A 22,187-nucleotide genomic window follows, 5' to 3' on the forward strand; every position below is an offset into this window, starting at 1 on the left:
TTAAAAAAACAACATGAGATGCAACACTACCGCCAAAACAGGGCTCCAGACAAAAAAATAAATAAATAAATGACTAGAGCCATAAGCTCCTAAAATTAAACTTAGGAGACTTTACTTTTTAGTTGAGAAATAACCGAATCCCTCGATAAAGATGGTTGTTCGTTCAGAAGTGCTTCAGTTCATTGAATGCATAGGGTTTTTATTGTTTTGTTTTTACATTTACATTTAACTTTATTCATTTAGCTGACGCTTTTATCCAAAGCGACTTACAATTGCTATATATGTCAGAGGTCGCACGCCTCTGGAGCAACTAGGGGTTAAGTGTCTTGCTCAGGGACACATAGGTGTCTCACAGTGGATTCGAACCCGGGTCTCTCACACCAAAGGCATGTGTCTTATCCACTGCACAATCACCAACCCACTAGTGTTTTTTACAACAAACACTACTATGTGCTATATTGAAGGATGTTTTATATAAACTGTTGTTGTATTTGTTCTAATTTGGTACTATAGCCTATTTGTAGCACGTAAATACACTTTGTTTTGTAAGAATATTTGTCTGTGTGGACAAAAAACAGCTAGATAGAAGATGTAGTAAACATTTTTTATATAAATTAAGTAGAAATCATAATAGGTATGCTATCCACAAATATAGCCAATCACAAATAGACTGATGTAATTCTGTCAAACCTAAAATATAGATCCAGAAAGTTCCCATTCATGTCAAATCAGATGGAGTCTATTGTGAAATCTGTATAATTCACTAACTGTGTGAGTCTTATTCAAACCATTAATTATTAATTATTATGTCAAACCATTAATTATCTATTTAATCTATCTATCTAACCCTTTAAAAAAGAACCGGTTCGACTGAGTCATTTTTCACTAGTTTTTAGTTAGTAAACACTGGCGTGAACTCACACAAAGTTTTCCCAATTGTTGTGAACACACATAAAGTTTTCCCAATTGTATAGGTTTTAAATTATTGTTGTACAGAATCAAACCATCTAATTACAATATCCAGCTGCATGAAAAGCTCATATCTGCGTGAATGATTTGTTTTCATATTCACTTAAATACTCTTCCCAAACACGAGGACAGCGTGTTTTACCCAGCCAGAGGCAGATGACTACATGTGTTTTCTTTCATTTTCCATTATGCTCTTAACTTCGCCCAGGAATAGGGTTGCCAACTTCAGAAATAAAAAATGCAGGACAATCGTGGTTCTTTACAGGAAAATAAGGGACACTCAAAATATTTGTACTGTATCACACAGTAGGCTAACTATGTCATTTCAGGTTCGTATGTGTTTTAAGGGTTTTCAGACATAAACATATTAGTTTTGCTTAACCTATTTATATACAATTTAATTCTAAAACGAATTTTAAGGTCACACAAAAAAGTCACATTAAACAAACCATATAGTTCAAAATAATAGCATTTATCTGAAATAGAAAGCTTTTGTAACATTATACACTATATTTTAAAGAAAGTAAAGAAAGTAATAGCCTACTTTTATTCAGCAAAGACGCATTAAAGGAATCAAAAGTGACAGTAAAGACATTTATAATGTTACAAATGCTTTTTTTCAGATAAATCTACTTTGAACCTTCTATTCATCAAATAATCATGACTTTAAAAAAACACATTAATAATAATCAGAAATGTTTATTAGGCAGCAAATCAGATCAGCATATTATTCCCTCAGGAAGATTTCATGTTTTCTTGCGTGGCTGGATGTTGGACTCATGACATTAATCACGTTGTTTGAATTCGCCAAAACTGATTTGCTGAAATCAAAACCCGGCTGGACAGTGAAAGGGATTTGCTGTTAGCGCGAGTCCGGATCAAACCGGGAGCGACCAGACAGCAGATTATTCTGTTCGCAAATCAAACAATGATTTGTCCCAAAAGAATAATTAGGCTAATTCTCAATTTAGAGTTGGTTATTGGTATGGTCTGATGCGAGTGAGTGTGGGCTGTGATTGGATGATGACCTGTGTCGCGATCATTCTCTAGTGTCGTGTTGCTGTTGTATCAGTCAGTGGTTAGATCAGCGTAGCAGTCTATTTAATCGAGACAAGGGAGGTCCCGTACGGGACAAATAAATTAGGCCCAAAAATACGGGATGTCCCGGCTAATTCGGGACAGTTGGCAACCCTACCCAGGAACAGCGTTGTGGGGCTTTTAAATGACAGAACATCTTTGATTTGGGCCTTCAGAGCACCCTCTCACTCATGCTACTACTCAGATGTGGAGCGTTTGACATTTGTGAGCTCCATTAGTGAGCGTGTCCCCTAAAAATATCCTGCCATACGGTACTCATTTTTAATGTGGCACCAATCCTTGGTGTCAGATGCAAACAAAATGTTGATGAAAGAAATCCCTCACTCTCTCTCCCTTCTTGTTTGCGTCGTGTATGCGTCCTCCCCATAATTTGTCCACATGAAAGCAGTCGAGTACAGGCACAGCATCTGTTCGGCTCATTAAAATCAGCTCATGGTTTAATACTGCACCTTTTAAAGATCTGCAGCCCTGCAACAGTTTAGCAAGAACGATCAAACTTATGGGTTTTAGTCTTATGGGTCATCAGGGCTCCATGCTGCCACTCAAATGGCCAATGCTAAAAAAAAAAAAAAACATTCACTACAGTAATCTACTGTTGGTAAAACTTGTTTTCCTGCAAACAGCAAAGAACATACATAACACAAGTCGCAAAGTCCAATTTGTGCACAAATTACTCTTATGAACCAGTTCTTTTGACAAAACGATTGACAAAAGATTGACAAAACACACGAAAGTTAGTGGCTTGAATCAGTCAGTGAATCGTTAAAACACAATAATGAGATCACAACTGACTTCATTACTGAATCGAGAATCATTTTTTGTTTATATCAGGAACCGTGTGGTAGTATTCTAAACATTAACATACAAATGTTTATTGGTTTATTGTTTTCTGTAATGAAGTTTAATTGTAATGTTTAAATCAAACTTATGCTTGGGAGTAAGACCTATTCGCGTTGCTTTTGAGTTCACTTTTTTTGCATCCACCTCCTAGATGGAGATGTAACACCTGCTTTCTGAGCTAAGAAGAATATTTTTATATTAACGTTGCTTGTGTCATGAGCGTATGTGGTGGATTTTGTATTGATGTAGCATTTGAACAGTCAGCATCCTTACACAAGCCAAATACCCTGCTGGAGACAAGTATGCATTTTCCAAAATATTCATCTGGTCCTGCATAAAACTGTTGTTTACTTAAAAGTAAATGTAATTAACTCAGCCTCAGGTTCAGAGTAGATTTAAACCACTTGTTTGTCACAGACGCTCTGTCGCAGTGCAATTCTCATTAAACACACTCCTAGTTTCTCAGCTCACAGGAATCCTAATGTGGCCTCAAACTCTTTTTCTAATGAGGCCCTTAAAGGAAAAAAAGAATGAAAAAACAGAAAGAATAGGGATTATATACTCCACCCCAGTAAGGGAACCTATAAAATCCTACAGCTCTTTAATAAACCTGTCATCTACCCATGTTCTGGTCTCTTTCTTTCTGTTTGTGTCTAGTTGTGTGTAGGAGTTGTGTAAGGATGAACTGCCACTTCATTTGACTTTTTCGTTTTATTTAACTTTTAATTTGTTCTCAAACCAAAATTGACAGTGCTGATTTATGATTCAATATACTTTTAAAGAGTTCCCTCCACTCATAAGGTCTATTAGACCTGGGGTTGTAGAGAAAATTGATGCCATGAACCCCCAAAAATGATGGTCCCCTCGGAAGAAACCTCTCTCCTAAAATATAAAGGCAGCTATATATTTTAATTTACATTTCATTTGTGATTAAAAATATTATCTGGGAAATATTTACTTTCTGTTAAAAAAATTATAGTAATCTCATGATAGCCAAAAATCTTTAATTTAGAACTATTTATAGTTTTGTTTATTCTTTTTTCTCTCTCTCTGAACATTTCCGCAGACCCTATTAATAGACACAATTCCAAAAAGTGTCCGGACAAGGAAAGGTTCTGCTTGTGACACTCGAGAGTTAATAGTTTTCCTATACTAGACGAAGAGATTGTATACTGAGTATACCGAAGACTGTATGTGTGTTCTGTGTATGTGTGTGTGAGAGAATTATGCTCATAAAGCTGGTGTTAGTCTCAGAAATCTTCACCATGGGAGACTTGTCTGTCCCTTTCCTACAGCTTGCCTAAAGCATCCTCATAAATAAAACCAGATGGCTTCAATATGTCTTGAAATGGAAGGAGAGCTTTGCACTGGCCTTGCAGTGTCACATCAACAGTTCTGAGGGGCAGAGTTTTAATGTTTTATAAGGCAGTTGACTGTTTTTCTCCTTACAGCAGGATGAAGACGGCGGAGATCTGTGTGGTCCTGTTTGTCTTGGTCTGTGTGTGTGAACTGTCATTGTCTTTGGACCCCCGGGATCCAAATGTCTGCAGCTTATGGGAAAGGTAAGCATCATCTCCAATATAGAGCTCAGAAAGTCAGTTCCAATACAGCCGATCTGCTCCACTGCATGCTGGCAACAAAAACTGCTGTTGTAGATCATTTTTTGCAAGTCAAACAACAACAACACTGCAAAAATCCAGTTCCCAGTCAATATATGTCCTGTTTCCTTAATTAAACTCAAACTAAATCATCTAAATAAAATTGGATAAAGTTACCCATGTAGCAAAACTGCATCAGACAATATACTTTAAGAGTTTTGAGAATGTCTTCAATACAGTAAGTGTAAGAATATTAGTGTATCTATGTCTTGTTCTATTGTATTTCTGTGACCTATTACTTTATTTAAATAGATGTCAGCACTCACCCTTTATTGGTAATAATTTCTACTACAATAATATTATTTGGAAAGATTCAGTTCCATGGTCCAAAGGTGGTTACACATTTTTGGACATCACTAGTTCAAGAAAGTAGAAAGTAAGAAAGTGGAAACTTAGCGATCGCACTAGACTTAGGCTCCACTTCCTTCCATTAATATGCATGCAAATGGCGGAAACATGGGAGGAAGTTGCGGGAAAGTCGAGTATGTGGTATTTCTTCATATTTCGAATGCATTATTATTTATAAAATACATAACAGCATGACATAATATCCTGTACATTGCGGTGCGGAAATTTTGACTGTGGCTTTATACTGATGCCTAGTGGTCTTCTGATTTCCAATGCGTCAAGCACATAAACTTCAATGTAGTCCATAAAGGCCGTTAAGGTCAGTGTCTCTTTCAATTAGAATTACAACTGCATTTTTTTAAGCTGCTCTCCAGTGTGTTCACGGACGCCTGACCTTGACGTGAACAGAAGATGAAGATTCCATGTCAAAGAAGGCACAACTACCTGTTGCGTTATCACCATGGAACAAGTGAAGTTCGAAGGTGTTTACCAGCCAGAGTAAACTTTTCCGGAAATTTCATTTGGTCAAGCTGTTTCGAACTCCTGAAATGAACTTCAACCAAACTTTGTTTTGGCCCGATTTAGTTTGAAATGACATCACAACAGTTCATTCTTTGTTTTTGCTTTAAAGCTGCAGTCAGTGGCGGTTCTAGAGGGGGGCCGGGGGGGCCCGTGCCCCTGTGACAACAAGCTTGGTCCCCCTTGTGGCCCCCCTAAATGTGGAGTGTGAAATAATTTTTACAAAACTGTTTTTTTGCTATCGTTGTTATCGTTGTATGCGTATTATTTTTTTTTATTATTCTATCTTTGTGGATTTGCTTGTTCACGTGACAATTCGCATCACATTCGCGGGAATCGCGGCAGAATAACGTCTGTCTCCTGCACGCGAGAGAGGAGAGAAGGAGAAAGCTGGTAAATATCAGTTCAGTTGCAAGTTCATTCTTTATGTGCGTATCAGGTGTGCGATGTGTATTGTCTATTATGATATTGTAATCAATGTTTTAACTGTATACGAGGCACTGTGAGCTGACATCGCATTTGTCTATCGTTCTTTCACTGCTGTGTGCGGTTCATAGGTAGGCTATGTCCCCAAATTAGTTTATGTCTTATATTTATATCATATTATGTTCTTATATTAGAGTATCAGATCAGCAAGAGTGCCGTTTTCCCGTGCACAATTGCAACTTTGATATTGATGTTATACAACAGCTAAATTAACAATAAGTGAACATTGGGAGTTACCTTTTAGACACAATATTGTCAATAATGTTTGTTTTCCCTTTATTTCGACGACTAGAATTTCAAAATGAAACCGTAGCAGAGTCTCAATGCAACAGACAGCGATGATTTATTGACTGAAATCCGCGTTTTGAAGGAATCACTTACTGCTTTCCCGAATGAATCAGCCGTTTGAGCGAATCGGTTGAATGAATGAATCCCTCAACTCACTTATTAAGACAGTGACCTTTTAAGATTAAGACCTTTTAGTTTCATATTTAAAGTACCCTTTAATTAGAACATTACAATTAGAAATCATTTCATATTTAAATATTGATTTTAAAAAAAATCTCATAGCTTTATTTATGCAATTATAAATGGAATGTAAATATATTAATGCCACTTCTGTGCCACCTCTGCACTGCAAAGATGGATTTTGATTAAATTATTTCATTTGACAGGTAACAGTGGTACTGTATAATTATTGTATAATTAAGTATTATTGTATAAATACGTATAATTACTGTATAATTTGTATGTTAGTATTTGACATAAAAGGTGATTCATAACTCTAAATAAGTTTAGAAAGAATGTCCATATATAGGTGAAAATGCCCCTGGAAATCAATTTAAGGTGGCAAATTAAATTAATAAAAAATTAATGAAAAAATTAATTTCGGTCCCTGCTGTTAACTGACCACTGCATAGAATATTAAAAAATATGAATATCTTTGTGAGTCTGCTGTCAACAACAGGCCTAAACCAGCCATGTCACCAGCACAAAAACACAATCAGTAAAATATCATCTAATTATCAACAAAACATTGAAAATATTGTGATATATTTTGTCAATATTGCACACCCCTAATGTACGGTATGAATTTTGATTTCTTCAGGTCTTAAAAAGCCTTAAATTTGACTTTAAAAAGTGTGCAGGAACCCTGTAAACGGTTAGACGTAGTTACCTAGCAAGTCAGTTATTTTCAGTAAATGAATTAATACGCTTCTTGGTCCCCATTGCTTTTGCTGTATAGTTCTCACCAAAATGAAGAGAAAGAAGGACATCATGTCAATTACAGTTACTCTGACTAATACTGAATATGTAAGGCAAATGTAAAAATATAATGGAAATGCAAATACATTGTTGAATGATTATAAACATGGTATTTTGCCTGTTAATGCCTGCAGTGCAGTGCAGAAAATGATATGACAACAATAAGGTCTAAATGTAACTGGCCCCTCTAACAGTACAACTGGCCCCAGCTTGGCCCCCCCAGTTGAAATGGTCTAGAACCGCCACTGGCTGCAGTAGGGAGTTTTGAGAAAATGTTGACTAAAGGGTGATTTATACTTCTGCGTCGGACATACGCCGGAGCCTCTACGCCGTAGACTACGCATTGGTTTTAATTTATACTTCTGCGTCGTTGTCCGCGTTGACGCACGCAGAGGGAGCATGTGAAACCCGAGGGAGCGGTTTGAGCAGACCAATCACAGCGCTTGCGTCCGCGTAGAATTGACGCGTTGTTACATTTTTGGAGAGGTGCACGTCAGGGTACGCCGAAGGGTACGCGCGCTACGCACAGCCTACGGCGTAGCTACGGCGTAAGTTCGACGCTTAAGTATAAATTGGGCTTTAGCCTGAAAATTTGAAGAAGCACAACTTACAGGTCCAACCCCCTTGCTCTCTGCTGCACTACAGCCCTCCCTCCACAGCTCCTCCCTCCACAGCTCCTCCCTCCACAGCTCCTCCCTCAACAGCTCCTCCCCCACAGCGGAGCCTGCCGTGAACGCGCAGGCTACTAAGTAGGACCACCGATGACGGCGGATTATAAACGGTTATGGAACATTCAATAATAGGGACGAAACATCAACAATATGCTTTACATTGACTATGGCCTGCCCATACTTTGACTACACACTTGGTCCTCAAATCATTATGTATTTTGCAATACATGTAACTTTATAAGGTTGCACTCTTTCTGTAAGTTATGAATAGCTACTAAGATAACGTTAAAGGATTTGTTCACTTTTAAAAAAAACTTTTGCTGATAATTTACTCACCCCCGTGTCATCCAAGATGTCCATGTCTTTCTTTCTTCAGTCGAAAAGAAATTAAGGTTTTTGATGAAAACATTCCAGGCTTTTTCTCCATATAATGGACTTCAATAGGACACAAGCGTTTCAAGGACCAAATAACAGTTTCAGTGCAGCTTCAAAGGGCTTTAAACGATACCAGACGATGAATAAGGGTCTTATCTAGCGAAACGATCGGTCATTTAAAAAATAAATAAAAAACTTTAAATTTTATAAGCACAAATGCTCCCCTTGCTCTGTTCTGTGATCCACGTTCGTTATCCTGTTCGAACTCGTTCATCCAAATTAACGAATCTTATTTCGAGTCATTTCGTTCGTTGAATGAACGAAATGACTCGAAAAAAGATTTGTTCATTTGGATGAACGAGTTCGAACAGCAGAGTCACGAACGACGGTACGCGCTCGCGCTGTGCAAGAGAGGGTTGATCAGCGCGTACACGAGCGTGATTGACACTGCTAAGACATTCCTCCTGGCTCTGATTGGTTGTTTCTGACCGGGAGCGGTGTATTTCTGCAAATGGCAATAGGACCACAGGGAGGAGCCAGAGGAGCTTGATTTTTTTCACAGATTATCTGTCTCATATTCTACTTTCAGGACATAATGACAGTTTTAACAAATATTTGTTTACAAAAGCTACCTACTGGAGCTTTAAGTATATCATTTGGAAGCTTGTTTCCGACACTGAATAAAAAAGAAAAAATTGCAACTAATTGCGACTTATCATCTCATAATTCTGACTTTGGAATTATTTTTAACATTTTTTTTATTCCTATTCCGTCAAAATATAGGGACTTTAAGGACTAAGGAACTTTTAAAAAATTTGAAATAAAATCCAATAAAAATGTCAATCATTTTAAAATGCCTACATACAGTAGGACAAGCTGTTTGGAGAATGGATGAATGGGAATTTTCTAAATAATTTTTAATTGGTAAAAACTGAACCGAACTTAAAAATGAAACATTTATGTCAGAAAGTCAACATTTTTAAGAAAGACCGGTCACACTTTAGATTACGGTCCAATTCTCACTGTTAACTTACTATTAACTACGACTATCTAACTGCATGGCCTCAATAAATTCCAAATTACTGCTTATTAACAGTTAGTAAGGTAGTTAAGTTTATGTATTAAGTAGGATTGATGGATGTGAATATGGTCATGCATTAATATTGCATTAATATGTGCTTTATAAGTACTAATAAACAGCCAATATCCTAGAAATAATAAGCTAGTAAGCAACTTGTTAATAGTGAGAACACCCTAAACTAAAGTCGTATCAAAAGATCCATTTATGGTGTTGGGACAAAATGTGAGAGCTTTTCAAGTAATCCTAACCAGAGACCTTTTTTACTCATAAATCCAAAACTGTCATTCTAAAAATGCATTATAAATTCCTGGGGATCCCATGGCTCGAAAAGAAGCTAATTCTATTCTTGGTTTTATTCCTACAAACTGAACAGCTCTATAATCCCCTTGAGCAAGACACGCTACTACAGTGACAGTTCCTGCAGTTTTTGTGTTGTACATCGAGTTGAATGATGCAAAATTACAAGTGACTGGTGAGCATGACAAAATCTTTGTTCCTTTTTTAGCTTCACCACTTCAGTGAAGGAATCATATGCTCAGCCTTTCGACCAAGTGAATGAAGAGACCTGCTCTGAACCCTGGACCGCTAACAAATGCACCCGGCACAGGTGACATACAATGACAAACACATTTGCACTCAAGCATTTACTCACAGTTACACTGGGCTGACTTAGACTAAACGCAGCATGAATTCTTTCATCCTACTGAGTTGCAGAGGTTTTCGGTCTTCAGCTTAGGTCATTGGAGGGATTGTTTGGTTTGGCAGTGGAGGCTTAAAATTGCTTCGAATCCAAGTAATTGTGATGCTGGCGTGCACGCATGCTCCCTTTATTATATTGCTGGCATGGAACTCACTCTCCCTGCCGGTCTTACGGCGGTACCCAAAGGTCTTTTTAAGTAAGAACTAAGGCGAATGGGAAGGGCACTTAATGTTTATACATTACTAAATATTGTACGTTTATGTATAAAAGGTGCCAAAATTTTATCCAAGAAAACTACTGAATAAGAGGTCTTACTTTATATTCCAACTACTGCTGATCTGTGATAATGAAATAATGAATATTGTGTGGTCTTCCATTTAGCCTGTGCATTTTCCAATGGTTATTAAACTGTTTCTCTTATTCACTCTCCAGGATCACCTATAAAACACTTTATAGGCAGGTGGTGAAAATGGACTATCGTAGGAGGTATCAGTGCTGTCGTGGCTTCTATGAGAGCAGAAATAAATGTGTCCGTGAGTATTAAATTGACGTTTTACCTTTTGAACGGTTTGTTTTTGTATTTTTCATTTCTCTGTGTGTTTATTTTTCCCTTCCTGCTCTATGTGTGTGTAGCACGTTGCACTAAGGAGTGTGTCCATGGCCGCTGTGTAGCACCTGATCGTTGCCAGTGTGAGAGCGGCTGGCGTGGAGAAGACTGTTCCAGCTGTGAGTTATGCGTCACACTTTCTCTTCTCATTTCTGACACACAAAAACAACCAAAAAGTGCAGCATTTAAAGGCATTCTCAGTGTGAAAGTGGTTTAAAAAAATAGGGAACTTTCATGCTCAATTCTAAGGCAACATTCCCTTAATGCTTTGCAACAAGCTATGTTAAAAAAAAAAATTAATCCAAGATGGTGAACAGAGGAAGAGCAATCTGGATTATAAATACATTTATAATTCATCCAATACTGAAAACTTCTCTGGTTACTCACGTAACCTTGGTTACCAAGGTTACTCGAGTAACCGGCGATGTTCTCTTTTGAATCAGTCTCTCGACATTGCGTTACCACGCTATGGGAATTGCATACAATCCCTCTGCGTTATAACTAATCATAACAAAAGAAGTATATGAGCCAAACTCAAACGAGTCGAGCCAGTTGACCATGCACATCCACTAGAGCACCAAGGGGAAAATATATCAAGACAAATAAGCGTCATCCAGATTATAGTGAAGTGTGAGTAAGCAGAGGAAGTGTGAGGAAGACGAAAAGTCGAATTTCCAAGAACAAAATAAACTTTTACTTATAATAATAATACTCAGGCTACAAACAGGCAGAAGATAAACACTGGCGAAAACAACTCGTAACATTCACAAGGACCGACAAGGACAGACTGAACAGAAGCAAACTAAATACAGGCACTGATGAACAAAAACCAGGTGACACAGATGAAGGTGATTAACAAAACACAGGTGATGATGATGGACTAATGACGGTTGGCATGGAGATAGATGCGTTGCGGGAAAACAAAGGACATGTGACTAATACTGAAGACAAACAGAAGATCAAACAGACACAAACGTGACAGCGCTACACTCCTTAATCGACATCCTCTTGCCGGTTGCAGAAGGGAACTGGTTGAGAGTGTCGTTCTCTTAAAGGCGTCCTCAATGGCAAGAAGTAGTTTGATGCTTCGATGCTTTGATGCTTGCTTGGGGAAGGAGAAGATTCTGACTTAATGACTGTGAGCTTTGAGCTATATAGTGAAAGGCTCTGCTCTTAGCTTGTGTGCTTGCGCGTCATTGGCCGGTTTATTTCAGAAGGGGGTACCCCCCATAGCATGATAACGCAATTTCAAGAGACCGACTCGAAAGGGATCGCAATGTCAAGAGACCGACTCAAAGCGACACTCTTTTTCCTTCTTTCTGTATCACACATGGTCATGCACAGGGTTAAATAAGGAGACTTTTCACTAGTGAGTGTTCTGGCTTCGTTTTTAAACGTGTTGTCATCTGTTAGTGTTGCTGTGCATATTTTTATTGGGCCCCATTTTCTCCTTTTTCTTTTTCCTCTTGTTTTTTTCCCCTCTCCTCTCTCTGCATCTGTTCTCTCCTGAACTCTACTAAATTTTCTTTAAAGATGTTCGTGCATCATCAAATGAAAATAAAATAAGTTTGCACAGCTAAATTTTGTAGTGCATCTACAGTTTTTCTCATCTGATTTGGCACATTTCTCCAAAGTAATATAATACAACTTAATACAATGAATGCAACCCTGTGTTATTTTATTTATAACGTTTATTTATTTTGAAATAGCTATTTTTATGTTTTCATTTTAGTTTAAGTCATTTTGTATACATGATCATCCTTGTATGCGTCAGTGATGCCATTGGGTGTTGTAGTATCTTATTCTGTAATACTGATTTGATTTGAAAAACTGTGGTTTCAGTGGAGTTAAATGCCGTGTAGGCTCCTGAGTAGAGTTTACATAAATGAAATGGAAACTTAAGACTCTGGTTCTAGGCAGACCTTTCTCTCTAATTTTGTCCTGCTCTTTGTTTGGTTGGACTGTGAAACCCCATTATTAGCTCACATTGGCAAGAGGAGGCTTGACACTTCCTGAATGCCTGTGTGTTGGGAGCTTTGTGGGAAATTAGAGAGGTTTGAGGTTTGAAATACACATTTCTTTCACTCTGTCATGAGAGACCAAAGTCCAAACTCTATCAAACTGCTATACAAGTCAAGTCCCCTTTATTTATATTGCGCTTTTTACAGTGCAGATTGTTTCAAAGCAGCTTTACAGAGATAACAGGAAAATAATGTTGTAATAATATTGTTAAATAAAAAATTAAATGAAACTACTAAATTATATGACTTCATGGCTGTTTAAAATTATGCAAAAGAGATAATTAATAATATACATAACAGCCTATAGTAGATAGACTAAAAGGCAAAATGCATGCTACAAGAGTGGAATATTAATAATGTTCAGCAGTTACGCATTAGAAAGAAATTCACGCTAACTATTTAAGTAGGGGCTTCTGGGAAAGTGCCCTTCAAGAGAAGACGTTTGACCCAACAACGACTTTTCCCCCGTGGACTAGAGAGGAATTTTCCCACATCTCAAAAAGTCATTTAATATCTACTGAAAACGTGCTGTTTGATAAAACTATTCTTATTTGAGTTTTCATCTTCGCACAATATAAACAGGTGACTTTATTTTATAAAGCGCTTTTTAAAGCAGCTTCTCAAAGCGCTGTACACAAAATAAGCAATACATAGATCAAGTCATAAAAGCAACATCAACAAACAAATGCTAATTTAAACATGGACAAAGAGAGGGAAATGATCTGCTTCATATTCATTGTTTATAATATTCTGTCACAAGTTTGTCATTTCAGATGATGCCGATTTACCCTGAGGGACTTTAGGGCACGGGGGCTTGGGAACAAAAAATAATTGGACTTGTAGTGTAGCTCAATTAAGTTTCATGGTCAAGGAAACTGCTTCAAGCTGAAAATCAATCAAGCTCTGCGGCTTCTTCTTGTCTTTTTAAAGTGGTATGCATTTGCTTTGAGAACTGGTTGGACGTCAGCTCAGTGTTTGAATTGAGACAGCTGGTGAGCTCCAGTTCCTAAAGCCTGAAATGTGAACGTGGGGTGTTGGAATCATTCACGTCCCCTGTTGTTAGAGTGTCAGTCAGACCCCAGGAATCTAAATCTCTGCCTTGAGATGGAAAGACAGAATAAATCTTTCTCAAACAGCTTGCAGAATATATAAAAAGTATAGTAAAAAAGTATAAAGTTTGAGATCAGTAAGAGTTTATATATTCAGCAAAGACGCATTAAATCGATCAAAAGTTAAAGACTACAAGATTTCTATTTCAAATTAATGTTCTTGAACTTTCTATTCACCAAAGAATCCTGAAAAAACTTTATCATGGTTTTCACACAAAAAGCAGCCCAACTGTTTTCAACTGTAGTGATAAATGTTTCTTGACCGTGATAATAAATATTTCTTGATTTTAGAATGATTTCTGAAGGATCACATAACACTGACTGAATTTCGGTTTAAAGCCTTTGAAACATTTAAAAATCTTACAGACCCCAACTTTTGAAAGGTAGTATATGTTTAAAAAAAAAAAAGTATATATTCAAATCAAAATGGAAAGAAACCTTTTCAATCCATTGAAATACAGAAGTATTGTTGAAGACAAATGAACTAATCCTTTCTGATTAATAATCTCTTTAAATTCAAGAGAAGATTTATTGGTACTGAGCTCTTCATCTTTGTGTGTGCGTGCGTGTGTGTGTGTGTGTGTGTGTGCATGTGCGTGCGTGTGTGTGCCTGTGATGGATTCCTCTTCTTGACCCGTAAAGGGTACGTGTCATCAGTTTAGGTTGTGTCATGACCGAAATCCAATCCCTGTGTGAGCGCTAGCCTGAGCTCTCTCTGAGGTCCGGCCAAACTCCATCTGTTAAATCTCCCATTTGAAACTCATTCCTTTTGTTGAGCTCCGTACATATTCTCCGGTCAATCACGCTATCAATTTGTTATGCTCTAAATGCCAGGGATGCTCAAGAGAATCTCGAAAGTATTTAGGAAGCCTGATTTCCTCAAATGACCAAACACAGTCAGACCACCTTAAGACGACAAGAAAACCACCTTAATCCAAGAAAACCTTTTGAACGGACTGTATAATATGTGTTTGCTGATATATCTCAGATTTAGCTGAATTTGTGCTTTTATTTAGCATGTGATGCCCAGCATTGGGGTACAGGCTGCAGGCGACTCTGTGAGTGCCAGAACGGGGGAGAGTGTAACGTTCCTACTGGAACCTGTCAGTGCCCAGCCGGATTCACTGGTGAACACTGCCAGGTATGGCCACACAAACAGCCTCTTTATTGATCTTGAGATGGTAACATGTAAATAATAAACTGGTTTTATTCAAGTCAAATATATTATTGAATACCATATTAATATGAAAATAGTAACAACTGCACGTTTTAATTAAACACATTTTCTTCCTGTCAGGACCCCTGTCCTGCAAAGTCGTTTGGTCAGGGCTGTTTGCAGCAGTGCCAGTGTGGAACAGGAGGATTCTGCAATAAAACCACTGGAGAGTGTGTGTGCAAAGATGGATTTACTGGAACTCTGTAAGTACAGGACGTACTTTAGAAAAATAATGTGCTTTCTTTCTGCTCTCTGTATATTATGGAGGGATTTCAAATGCTAAATTTAGTCACATAAGTCTATGCATAATTCTATTCAAATTATTTTTATAGTTTTTTTTTTCCAACCATTTTGCAGACTTTTTATGTGTGTTTGTGGGCACATACAGTGTCAGAGCATTGTATCATATACTGTACATTTGTATTCCTGGGGCCAGATTTATTAACAGCTTGCGCCAGCGCAAACCAGTGCAAAGATTTGCACTGAAAAGGCATGGACACGGTTATTTTTGCAGCTGACCTTATTGCATGTACATTTGTTGGAGTTTACCTTTCAGACGCAAAATTTATGGGAGGAGAGTATTTAAATGAGTCACGCAAGGTGGTTTACTAAGGTTTGGGAAAAAAAACATGCCCATGCGTCTGAAATCGCATATTCCCTTGAGTAGGTACATATTTTGAATAAATGATTACTTCATTAAAAAAGTATGTTCTATATAGTATGAGTGTGTGTAGTATGAATGTAATCTGGTGGACATACTACATTCGCCATGCTGTCATTATCATGTGACCTACCAGCGTCAGTTACCTCGCTTCACTGCCATTCATAAATCCTCTCCCGGGGGCTCATGGGATAGTAAAGTGTCCATCGTATGTACACTTCAGAATCTCACCGGAAGAAGTAGGTCATCCGGATACTTTTTGCCTACTCTTTTTAAAGTACTGTGAATTCGGACATACTTCTTTTTTTGTATACTGTTTTTCGCCTAGTATATTGTAGGGAAGTTTTTTTTCGGATGCAGCCAATGTCTTAAACCAGAAGCTAATATGCGCTGCTCTTGGTAGATTGCATTGGTCATTATGGTAATTATCTGGTTGCGTTAGTTTTCTTTAATTTACATGTCTTCAGTAAATCACAAGCAGAACTTTCCATTCTTCTCTGCGGTTTTTTTGATTTGCGCTCTCACGCTAATTTGCCCTGTTTAGTAAATCTGGCCCTTGGTCTTTACTGCAATTTCAGTTGAGTGTTTGAGTGAAAAATATAATGCCATGTATACCTGTGCTATTTTATGTATTATATTTACTTCTACAAATTGAATGATCAGCATAACAATTTGAATGAAAAGTAGAATTGAAAAACTATCATGAATTTCGTAATTATTTCTTAGTATTTCCTTGAATGGAAGCATTGTGATCGGATCTGTCACAAATTTACTTATCTGGTGGTCAGTGGCCAAGACAGTGTGCAATTCAATTCTTTCTTTCTTGTTTTACAATCCTAAAACCATTTTTGAATGGTGTCTCTGCCTCTCAGGTGCGAGGAGCCGTGTATAAGGCTGTCCCGCTGTCCTGCACGCTGCCCATGTCAGAATGGAGGCATCTGCCAGGGGAGAGGGGTGTGTTTGTGTCCACCCGGCTGGATGGTGAGAAATCTGTCTTGGTTTTTTTTTCTTTTATTCTTTGGTGGTCATGTATTTTCATCCTCTCTCCTCTGTATCTCTCTCTCTCTCTCAGGGTGCAGTGTGTACTGAGCGGTGTCCACCGGGCCGTTTTGGTTCAAACTGTGCTAAAGAATGTTTGTGCCATAATGGAGGTCACTGTGATCCAGAAAAAGGCCAATGTCAGTGTGATGCAGGCTATACTGGAGAAAGGTCTGTATAATGTACTCTCAGATTATACTAAGAAAGTTGATTATTCCAGCACAGGTGATAGCTTTTATAGCTTACATAAATTAAAAAATATATAGTTTACAGATCCCTTGAGGCTCTTGAGGCCCTTAAGTAATCAAGCCACACTGTAAAGCCACTTTTCCACTGTCGGGACAAACCGTTCTCATTGCTTAACCATTCCAATCTGTGCCGATCCAGCTCAGCCGGTACGGATATTGTTTCATTTTCCCCTGTGGGGCTGATAACGGCGCTATGGAATGTAATACAAATCTGTCAGTTGTTGCCTTGGTAAGGCAACAGTTTACAGATGATATGAGGTAAATAGAAACCGCGTTATACAGGATGATCAGATATTTCTTTTAATTTTATTAGTAACTTCCATTGACTTCACTCAAATAGCACGATTGGCCAGCTACAAAGAAACTCCTAGCCAGGCAAAAGACAAGCAACCAATCCTGAGTGGCGACATCACTACACACCACACACCTTATTTAGCCAACTGTGCTGAGAATTCTGGGCGGAGAACGGTTTGTAATCGTGCTGTGCCGAGCCGAGCTCAAGTGGAAATATAACCGGAACCGCTCCTTATCGTATTTTACACTGTTTGGCCCGATGGTGGAAAAGTGTCTTAAAGGAATAGTTCACTTAAAAATGAAAATTCTGTCATCATTTACTCACCCTCTAGTTGTTTCAAACCTATATGAATTTCTTTCTTCTGCTGAACACAAAAGATAGAAGATATTTTGAAGAATGTTGGTAACAAAACAGTTGATGTACCCCATTGACTTCCATAGTATTTTTTTTCCTACTATGGAAGTCAATGGGGTCCATCAACTGTCTGTCCTTGAGCACAGTTTCTGTAATAAGAATTTTTTTTTTCTTCGGGGCCCAGATTTGACATAAAAAATAATTTTTCAAGATAATCATACATGAATAAAAAGAATGTCAAAAATAATATTAATATAATACAAAATAAAAATATCATCAATAAAATTGTATTATCAAATAAATAATATAAATCTCTGTATTTTATCTACATTTAACAATGCAGTTGATTGTAAAAACTTATTGATTGTATTTGGCCATTCAAAATATTTAGTAATCTAGAAAAGCTCTAAAAGTCTGATATAGTAATTTGAGCATGGTTCTATGATTTGTTCACTGAGTGTCTCCTGTGAAGGTGCAACGAGGAGTGTGCAGTGGGTACGTACGGCGAGGACTGTAAGGGTGTGTGTGACTGTGCTAATGGAGCCCGCTGCTATAACATCCACGGTGGGTGTCTGTGTGAGCCGGGGTTTAAGGGCCCGCGCTGTGATCACAGGATGTGTCCTGATGGGGCCTACGGCATGCACTGCGAACACCGCTGCCTCTGCAACTCACAAAACACTCTCAGGTGTGCTTTTTGCTTCCATGTTTCTTACTGACGATCACTAGCTTTGATTTGCCAGTGTGAACACAACTACTACTAGAATACTACATCCATCTTTGTTCTCAGAGCCAAGTTTATTTTAGAATAATTAGATAATTGTATTATGTTGTATGAGCTTTTTATTTTTATATTTTCAGTTTTCATTTTGCTTTTATATTTTATTCATTTTTAAATAGTTTTATTTTTATTTCAGTTAGTAATTTTAGTACTTCAACAAACTTATTTCAGCTTGCCACCAAAGCAACACTTCTTTTTTTCTTTAAATTTTAATCTAATATTTTTATTTTATTTCAGATAGAACAAATTGAATACGTAGTTTAGTTAACAATAACAAAACGGCTGAGAACAAAGACTCACTATTTGACCAATCAGTTCTATCAATCAACGGATCATTCTATTAACAAAATGCAGTTTTGATAATAGAAAATGACTAGCTTCAGCAATTTTCCCATATCATGATGTTGTGATTGTGTCATGGATGTTACAGCTGTCACCCTCTGAAGGGGGAGTGTACCTGTCAGCCTGGGTGGGCGGGGCTGTACTGTAATGAAACCTGTGCAAATGGTTACTATGGTAACGGTTGCCTGGAGCCCTGCCTCTGTGTGAATGGAGGGGTGTGTGACACGGTGACCGGCCAGTGCCACTGTTTGCCCGGATATACGGTCAGTGGGACAGACACGGTCCCAAACAAAACTTCTGCAATAACTCTCAATACAGGTAACTAATGCCATCTCAGGTGTTTAATATTCCTATTTGTGTGTGTGTGTCGGTAGGGATCGCACTGCGAGAAGCTCTGCGAGGATGGTTTCTATGGGAAGGGCTGCTTGTCTCCTTGTATCTGTGTAAACTCTATAGCCTGCTCTCCCATCGATGGAACATGTTTCTGTAAGGAAGGTGAGTTTTGGTACACTACACATTAAAAGAAAGAATTAACTAATTCAGTTGTAAACAAAACACTTGGTCAATGAATTTAGAGCATTAGAGAGTCAGTGAATGAGTCGATAATTAATGAACAGACAAAATGAAGGGAACGATGCTGTGAAATACTGTTTTCAAATGCCCTCTTGATCTTTATATTTTTTATGGTTATATATATATATATATAATTTATGCACTTCAGAAATTAATACTTTTACTCTGCAAAAAAACATTAAGCTAATCAAAAGTGGAAAACATCTATAATTGTCACAAAAGATTTCTATTTCAAATACATTTTTTTTAACTAAATGCTTTTGAACTTTTTACTTTTTTATCAAAAAAATAAATAACTCTGTTTCCACAAAAATATTCAGCTTTGATCGTAATAGAAATGTTTCTTGAGTACCAAATCAGTGTATTAGAATGATTTCTGAAGGATCATGTGACACTGAAGCTTGGAGTAATGGCTGATGAAAATTCAGCTTAGCCATCAATTACATTTTAAAATATATTACAGTAAAAAAACGTATTTAAAATTTTGTTTTCCTTCTGTAGCCTCTCCTCTTAAGTAATATTGACTGTCTGTTGGAAGAAGTGAGAACAATGTCACTCTAACTGTGTGTGTTAAGGGTGGAGAGGACGTGACTGTTCCATCGCATGTTCAGAGGGCACATGGGGTCCCGGCTGCAACCTCACCTGCCAGTGTGCGAATGGAGCATCCTGCCACCCCGCCGATGGTTCCTGCAGGTGCACCGCAGGCTGGAGAGGAGCTAAATGTGACGAGACCTGTCCGGTAACTCAAATATCTGCTTTAGCACACAATGCACATGTATTTAATTTACAATAACCAGTTCAGAAGATGCAGGCAATTCAGCTTAAAGGGATAGTTCACCCAAAAATGAAAATTGTTTAAGTATTTACTCACCCTCATGTTGTTCCAACTCCGTAAGACCTTCGTTCATCTTCGGAACACAAATTAAGATATTTTTGATGAAATCTGAGAGCTGGATCAGTCCTCCATACTAGTCCATAGGCTTCTTGAGGGATTGAACTTGCCGGCCTCGAAAAGTTATTAAAGACATCGTTAAAATAGTCCAAGTGACTACAGTGGCTCAATCTTAAGTTTATCAAACGACGAGAACACTTTTTGTACGCAAAAAACCCCCAAAAATAACGACTTTATTTCAACTATTCATTTCCTTCTCTCTGGGCCTCTAGTCAGTTCACTAGTTTAACAGCGTATGATCTGTTGTTGTAGGTCACACGCATCACACACACATGACCAGCGTCGGCCAATAGTGAGCCTACGTGTGACGTAGCTCTACGCAATTACACTAGTTTAACTGACTAGAGGCCCACAGAGAAGGAAATGAATAGTTGAAATAAAGTCGTTATGTTTGTTTTTGCACACAAAAAGTATTCTCGTCGCTTGATAAACTTAAGATTGAGCCACTGTAGTCACTTGGACTATTTTAACTATGTCTTTAATAACTTTTCGAGGCCGGCAAGTTGCAATTCCTCAAGAAGCCTATGGACTAGTATGGAGGAGGGATTTGGAACAACATTAGGGTGAGTAAATACTGACAGAATTTTCATTTTTGGGTGAACTATCCCTTTAAGTCACACTTTTTCCTCCCATTAACTGAATTTGACATCTATGTTGTTGTCGGTTCAGCATATCTGTCTCCTAAATTAGCTGCAGTCATTTTTACACAATCAGCACAAGTTATTAACCGGATGGCAAATCCATAACACTCTTATTAATATATGTTGCATGGCCATCATTTAAATTAAAGTAGTAATTTTGTTAGAGCCAAGTAATCTCACTGGGCAGAGTCAGAGTTACTTGATCGTTCTGAGTCAGTGTTTCCATTCTGGTTTGAACAGAGCGGGATGTTTGGCCCAGGCTGTCTTCACCAATGTAACTGTCTGCATGATGAAGGATGTGAGAGTGTTACTGGCCGGTGTCTGTGTTTACCTGGTTGGACAGGTGGGACTTCATTCACATTTATAATTACGGCCTAATAAATAGTACACATAACAGTATACAGTAAGCAGTGATAAAGGTTTAAATCAATAGCAGAAAATAACAATCACAATTTATAATCCATCACTCTGGAAATGGAAGGACAAGCGCTTTGCATTATTGAGTATTGCATAATGGAGTACTGTGTGCAGTATGTGCTATTCAATATCTACGGAGCCCCGCATGACATGCAGGGAAAAATTTAATGAATTAACAATTTGTTTCCTTGACTTACTAATACATCACCACTTTTTAATTCATTCCCTTGTTTAAGTAAATTATGCTCATAGTATAATAATTTGTTTTCTTTTTTTAATTGAGTTAAAACGAGGGACGAGTTCAGTGTGGCTACGATTTAATAAAACGAGAGAACAAATTAAGTCATGTGAAGAAACTCTTCATTCTTGGCCACGATTTAACTAAAACTAGAGAATGAATACTTAATTCGTGCCCACAATAACAGTATATATTTTTGTCTGCATGTCGTGCAGGGCTTTGTATTTATTAGCAAATCTGATATGTCATTCAAGTTTGCATGCGCACATAAAATTTCCACAAATCTCTACACTAGTCAGAGATTCATAAAAATATATCTGAGACCCCAAACGTAAGTAATTAGTGACCATTTTTTATAGAAAATGGTTGAAGTATGTTATCAGTCTTGTGTATATAATCAGTTCTCAGAAAATTAGGATCAAGTGTGAAATTGATTAAACTTTTTTCCAAGCTATTAAAATAGAGCATTACACCTTAAACAGCACAAAAGAGTTCAAGTTCTTTTTCTGCAGGCCTGCGCTGTACACAGCAGTGTCCAGAGGGAACGTGGGGCCTTCAGTGCAACCTGACCTGCTCCTGCCTCAACAGCGCCACCTGTCAGGCACATACCGGGATCTGCCTGTGCAAACCCGGATTCTGGGGAGCTCAGTGTCAACACAGTAAGTACACAGTCATCCTTGAGTCTC

General features: G+C 37.8%; 1 protein-coding gene across 2 annotated transcripts in view; it reads left to right on the forward strand.

Moving 5' to 3' along the window:
- pear1 (platelet endothelial aggregation receptor 1) overlaps positions 1-22,187 on the forward strand; it is a 50,963-nt gene that overhangs the window by 23,365 nt on the left and 5,411 nt on the right. Inside the window, exons 2-15 of one of the 2 annotated variants that reach the window (XM_077215257.1) lie at positions 4,359-4,469; positions 9,817-9,918; positions 10,444-10,544; positions 10,645-10,737; positions 14,765-14,889; positions 15,046-15,167; positions 16,498-16,606; positions 16,698-16,834; positions 18,033-18,245; positions 18,769-18,943; positions 19,055-19,175; positions 19,829-19,992; positions 21,087-21,189; positions 22,014-22,160. In XM_077215257.1, the coding sequence (XP_077071372.1) occupies positions 4,363-4,469; positions 9,817-9,918; positions 10,444-10,544; positions 10,645-10,737; positions 14,765-14,889; positions 15,046-15,167; positions 16,498-16,606; positions 16,698-16,834; positions 18,033-18,245; positions 18,769-18,943; positions 19,055-19,175; positions 19,829-19,992; positions 21,087-21,189; positions 22,014-22,160 (1,819 nt within the window). In that variant the 5' untranslated portion in view covers positions 4,359-4,362. The remainder of the gene's footprint in view (positions 1-4,358; positions 4,470-9,816; positions 9,919-10,443; positions 10,545-10,644; positions 10,738-14,764; positions 14,890-15,045; positions 15,168-16,497; positions 16,607-16,697; positions 16,835-18,032; positions 18,246-18,768; positions 18,944-19,054; positions 19,176-19,828; positions 19,993-21,086; positions 21,190-22,013; positions 22,161-22,187) is intronic. The other variant, XM_077215265.1, reaches the window with a different exon arrangement.

This window comes from Siphateles boraxobius, unplaced genomic scaffold (assembly GCF_051911475.1).
Source record: "Siphateles boraxobius isolate OS27281-9 unplaced genomic scaffold, OSU_SipBor_1 12, whole genome shotgun sequence".
NCBI lineage: Eukaryota > Metazoa > Chordata > Actinopteri > Cypriniformes > Leuciscidae > Siphateles > Siphateles boraxobius.